Source organism: Otolemur garnettii, unplaced genomic scaffold (assembly GCF_000181295.1).
Source record: "Otolemur garnettii isolate 467f Iridium unplaced genomic scaffold, OtoGar3 scaffold00170, whole genome shotgun sequence".
In the NCBI taxonomy this organism is placed as follows: Eukaryota; Metazoa; Chordata; class Mammalia; order Primates; family Galagidae; genus Otolemur; species Otolemur garnettii.
In genome coordinates, this window is record NW_003852565.1 from 397,505 (window position 1) to 403,452 (window position 5,948).

Below are 5,948 nucleotides of genomic sequence, written 5' to 3' on the forward strand. Positions count from 1 at the left end.
GGTTGAGCTATAGGCGCCGAGCCGAAAATGGCAGAATTTATCTGAAGATCCAACAATCTGCAAATGGAACCGCTGCTCTTTTGAGGGATGCGATCTCAGTGGTGTTACTGAAAAAGTCCAGATTCCTTAACATACTGGTAACCAGTTATTGGGGGTCAGGTCCCAAGACGTGACTGGGTTTAAGGGAGTTAAGACTATGCTGAAGGCAGAGGGAGAATAGGACATAAAGACAAATTAGTTTTTCCATACCACAAGGCATTTGTGCCAAGGTGGCGGTGTGTCAACATCAGGGAATCCCTCCTCTTGGGAGCCAAGAGGAAGTCTCTCAAACCTAGAGGGAAAAGACATTTCTCCTTATATCAATCTAGCTTTGGAGACATTCTATTAGTGACATATGCCCCTTCCCCCCAAAACAATGAAGTGTTCTGTGTGCTAACAACATAGCTTAAAAAAAATAAAGTAAAACAAAATTCTGCATTTTTATAAAATTTGATAAAAAATAGTATTTCAGACTGTACAGTCCCCAGAAGTACACGGTTATCAAAAATGCACAATTCACTTGGCATCTCCAGCACCTGCAGCTCTGTGCCTGTCTGTTGGCATCTCCATTTTCTGCAGGGTTGTTCCCCTCCTTGCCAGCGTCAGCTTTTCCCTTTTCCCTTTGGGCACCTTCTCTCCCTTCTTCACACAGGTCTTTTAGGCTTGGGCTCTGGCTTTAAAGAAGCAGGTTTAGCAGACCACCTTGTGGATCTTGTCTGTGGTTCGTCCTGTGCCTTGGCTTTATCTCCTTTAGCTTCCCCTTCAGCCTTTCTCTTGGGCATGGTGGCAGCGGCGGTGGGATGTAGGCTCTGTACGCAGGGATGAAATGACGCACGAGCTTTGGTCGGTCCCGGGGTTGTTTCGCTGCCTCTTTTTCACAATGCTCCTGTTGTGGGAAAATTTGGATGTAGAGGTAGCTTTAAAAATATTTCTCACATGGCACTGGCACAGAAATAGAGAGGTAGATGTATGGAACAGAATAGAGAACCAAGAGATGAACCCAGCCACTTACTATCATTTGATCTTTGATAAGCCTATCAAGAGCATAAATTGGGGAAAAGATTCCTATTTAACAAATGGTGCTAGTGAATTGACTGGCGACCTGTAGAAGACTGTAACTGGACCCTCACCTTTTACCATTAACAAAAATTGATTTTCATTGGACAAAAGATTTAAACTTGGCTTGGCGCCTGTGGCTCAAGTGGCTAAAGTGCTAGCCACATACACCTAAGGCGGCGGGTTCGAATCCAGCCCAGGCCCGCCAGACAACAATGATGGCTGCAACCAAAAAATAGCTGGGCACTGTGGCAGGCACCTATGGTCCCAGCTACTTGGGAGGCTGAGGCAGGAGACTTGCTTGAGCCCAGGAGTTGGAGGTTGCTGTGAGCTGTGATGGAACACCACTCTACCTAGGGGCACAGCTTGAGGCTCTGTCTCAAAAAAAATGAAAGATTTAAACTTAAGAAACGAAACTATAAAGACACTTGGAGAGAGTACAGGAGGAACACTTGAAGAAATTGGCCTGGGAGAATATTTTATGAGGAGGACTCCCTCCTCCCCAGAATTTGAAGCAACACCGAAAATATATTACTGTGATCTGATCAAACTAAAAAGCTTCGGCACAGCTAAAACACAGTAAGTAAAGTAAGCAGACAGCTCTCAGAATGGGAGAAGTTAGACATTTGCAGGTTATGTTTCTGACAAAGGTCTGATAATCAGAATCCACAGAAAACTCAAACTAATAAGAAAAGAACAAGTGGTCCCATTTCATTTTGGTCAAGAGACTTGAACAGAAGCTTCTTTGAAGAAGACAGGTGCATGGCCTATACACACATGAAAAATACTCATCATCTTTAATCGTCAGAGAAATGCAAATCAAGACCGCTTTGAGATATTATCTAACTCCAGTAAGAATAGCCCACATCACAAAATCCCAAAACTACAGATGTTGACATGGATGCAGAGAGAAGGGAACAGTTTTTCACTGGTGGTGGGAATGCAAGCTAATACGACCTTTTTGGAAAGAAGTTTGGAGAACACTAAGGGAACTAAAAGTAGACCTGCAATTCCTTACAAGGCTATATATTCAGAAGACCAAAAATTACTTTACAACAAAGATATTTGCACCAGAATGTTTATTTCAGCCCAATGCATAATCGCTAACTCATGGAAGCAGCCCAAGTGCCCATCGACCCATGAATGGATTAATAAACAGTGGTATATGTATGCCACAAAATATTATGCTGCCACAAAAAAGATGGAGACTTTACATCTTTTATGTTTAAATGGATGGAGCTAGAACTATTCTTCTTAGTAAAATATCTCAAGAATGGAGGAAAAAGTATCCAATGTACTCAGTACTATTATGAAACCAATATGTAATCACCCACACTTTGATATGAATGATGAAACACAACTATAGCCCAGAATGAAGGATGGAAGAGGAGGGGTTAGGAAGGGGATGGGGAAGGGTAGTTGGTGAGACCTCACCTATTATATGTAATGTGAGGGTACATGTCAAATCTATTAAGAGTAGAGTAAAAATGTCTTAACATAACAAATAATTTAAGTGAGGTAAAGGCTGTGTTAACCAGTTTGATGTAAGCATTCTAAATTGTATATAAAATCAGCACATTGTCATGCAGGACAAGACTGGATTACGAGACTCCACGTCAGGGCATGCAGGACAAGACTGGATTACGAGACTCCACGTCAGGGCATGCAGGACAAGACTGCATTACGAGACTCCACGTCAGGGCATGCAGGACAAGACTGCATTACGAGACTCCACGTCAGGGCATGCAGGACAAGACTGGATTACGAGACTCCACGTCAGGGCATACAGGACAAGACTGCATTACGAGACTCCACGTCAGGGCATGCAGGACAAGACTGCATTACGAGACTCCACGTCAGGGCATGCAGGACAAGACTGCATTACGAAACTCCACGTCAATGCATGCAGGACAAGACTGGATTACGAGACTCCACATCAGGGCATGCAGGACAAGACTGCATTATGCATCAAACGGTGTTTTGAGTTACACTATCCAGAAAAGGATTATTGAGTTTTTACTGATACTTAATTGTTTCATATTTTTTTTTTATTTTCATATTTTAAATTAAATATAAAAATTGAAACTGAAACCAACTTGGGTGAATTTTATTTTTCTTAGTGAGAAACCAAAGAATGTTCCAGTAGTGCCCATGTATCATGAAGGCTGTTGTGATCGCTGCATACCTCAGGTGGTGTGTTTGTTTCTGAGACCTGAAGTCAGTGGGTTAAAAGTTACCTTTGCACTATTTCCAGTGGTTCTCAAACTTCCTAATGCCGTGATCCTTTAATATAGTTCCTCATGTTGTGGTGACCCCTAACCATAAGATTATTTTTGTTGCTACTTAATAACTAATTTTGCTACTGTTATGAATCGTAATATAGATATCTGATATGCAAGATGTGTTTTCCAATGGTCTTATGGGTTGCGACCCACAGGTTGAGAACTGCTAATTTAAACATTCACAGTTAAGTGTGTAGGCTGCCCCCAAGGTGGCCCCACATCCTCACTTCAGTTGAGGTATTGTATCTTGGGGAGATCATCCCTAGCATTATCTAACTTTTTTTTTTTTTTTAATTTGAGATAGTCTTACTCTATTGCTCTCAGTAGAGTGCTGTGGTGTCACAACTCATAGCAACCTCAAACTTTTGGGCTCAAGCAATTCTCTTGCCTCTGCCTGCCACAATGCCAGCTATTTTTAGAGACAGGAGTTTCATTCTTGCTCAGGCTAGTGTTGAACTCCTGCGCAGAAGTGTCCTACCTGCCTTGGCCTCTCAGAGTGCTAGGATTATAGGGATGAGCCACTGAGCCTGGTTTAGTATGAACTTTTTTCTTTTTTTTGAGACACAGTTTCGTTATGTCACACTTGGTAGAGTGCTGTGGCATCACAGCTCACAGCAACCTCAAACTCTTGCGCTTAAGTGATTCTCTTGTCTAAGCCTCCCAATTAGCTGGGACGACAGGCACCTGCCACAACACCCAGCTATTTTTAGAGATGAGGTTTTGCTCTGGCTCAAGCTGGTCTCGAACTCCCTGGTCTCGATCTCCCTGCCTTAGCATCCCAGAGTGCTGGGCTTACAGGTATGAGCCACTGAGCTGGGCCCAGCATTATCTATTTTTAATAGCATTTCCCCTGATTATGAAAGCAAATTATGCTAAATTTGGGAAGTGTAGTCTATAGTAGAAATACTATACAGTGTGTGTGTATATACAGAGGGTGCCCAAAAGATGGATACACATTTAGGCGACGCTAGTAGCTCAGTGAGTGATGGGTTCGAGCCTGGCCTAGGCCTGCTAAACAGCAATGACAACTGTAACAAAAAAATAGCCGAGTGTTGTGGCGGGCGCCTGTAGTCCTGGCTACTTGGGAGGTGGAAGCAAGAGAATCCCTTAAACCCAAGAGTTTGAGATTGCTGTGAGCTATGAGTCCACAGCACTCTACTGAGGGTGACACAGTGAGACTCTGTCTCAAAAACAAAAATGTATACACATTTAAAGAAGGTATTAAAAGTATTTAATACATAAAAATGTATTAAAATTATAATACTCAACATGTGCTGATGATGTTTGTTCTGTCTTATATCTTTTGTAATTGCAGAAATCAAACGTGACTTGAGTATTATAATTTTATTTATTTATTTATTTATTTATTTATTTATTTTTTGAGACAGAGTCTCACTATGTTGCCCTGGGTAGAGTGCCCTGGAGTCACAGCTCATAGGAACCTCAAACTCTTGGTCTTCAGTGATTCTCTTGCCTCAGCCTCCCAAGTAGCTGGGACTACAGGCGCCTGCCACAACGCCTGGCTATTTTTTTGTTACTGTTGTCATTGTTTAGTGGGCCTGGGCAAGGCTTGAACCCTCCAGCTTCGGTGTATGTGTCTGGCACTCTACTCATTGAGCTATGGGCTCTGAGCCGAGTATTGTAATTTTAATAGATTTTGTGTTAAAGTGTATATGCATTTTTAGCACCCTCTGTATAGATACATGTAAATGTTAGATAATATAGAGAATAAAATTGCTTGCTCCTATTATTGAATTTATTATATATGCATTTTTGTATTGTAGTTATTTTTCTTTTTTTTGCAGGATTTTGAGGTATACTATTTGCATAGCCTTTTACTACATACAGAATGAAACTATGACACGTTAAATTAACACGTATGTGATAAAAAGCTTAAATGTGTGAGGATGATAAGCACTACACTGGGATGTCACTCCACAGGATGGGCTGGGAGGGGACAGGTGGAGCACGGTGGCCCCTCACATTGTCTGGTTTATGAATGGCCCAAGTGAACGTGGCCCAGCTCAGGGTTGGAGTTCAAGTGTCGTGTGTCATTCTCCGTGCCCTTTCCTTCCATTTCTCCCACCTGCCTTTCCTACATAAGCTTTACCTGTCCACTCCTCCTGGAATATTGGCTCCCTGAGGTTATTTTTTGAGCACTTATCTAAGTCATTTATAGTTAGTTGTAAATGTGTTTTTTTTCCTTTTAAAGAAAATACTTGTCCTTTATGAAGGACCTTTGATAAAGGTTTCAAAAAATGAAACTAAAAATCACTTGTGATCCTGCCATCTAAAGAAAACTATTGATCACATTTTGGTACAAATCCTTCCCTGTCATGTGTTTTATTTTAGTATTTGCACATTCCTCTGACTGACCAGTTACTACCCCATGTGTTTTGTCCACAGCTCCCGGCCCGCTGGGAAAGGGGTGGAAGGACTTGCGCGTGTTGGGTCCCGTGCGGCTCTCTCCTTTGCCTTTGCGTTCCTGCGCCGGGCCTGGAGGTCAGGTATGTGCCCAGCCTGCTGTCCTGCCCCCCTGACACAGCGAGAGGTTTGTGTGCTGTCCTGTCT

At 42.4% G+C, this 5,948-nt stretch overlaps 1 protein-coding gene across 4 annotated transcripts in view; it reads left to right on the forward strand.

Moving 5' to 3' along the window:
• Window positions 1-5,948, forward strand: part of HERC2 (HECT and RLD domain containing E3 ubiquitin protein ligase 2) — a 219,568-nt gene that overhangs the window by 41,383 nt on the left and 172,237 nt on the right. For all 4 annotated transcript variants that reach the window (XR_002775822.1, XM_012811618.2, XM_023519299.1 and 1 more), the window contains exon 4: window positions 5,784-5,884. Coding sequence is in view for 3 of the 4 variants with exons in the window: in XM_012811618.2 (XP_012667072.1) it covers window positions 5,784-5,884 (101 nt within the window). In the remaining variant the exon portion in view is untranslated. The remainder of the gene's footprint in view (window positions 1-5,783; window positions 5,885-5,948) is intronic.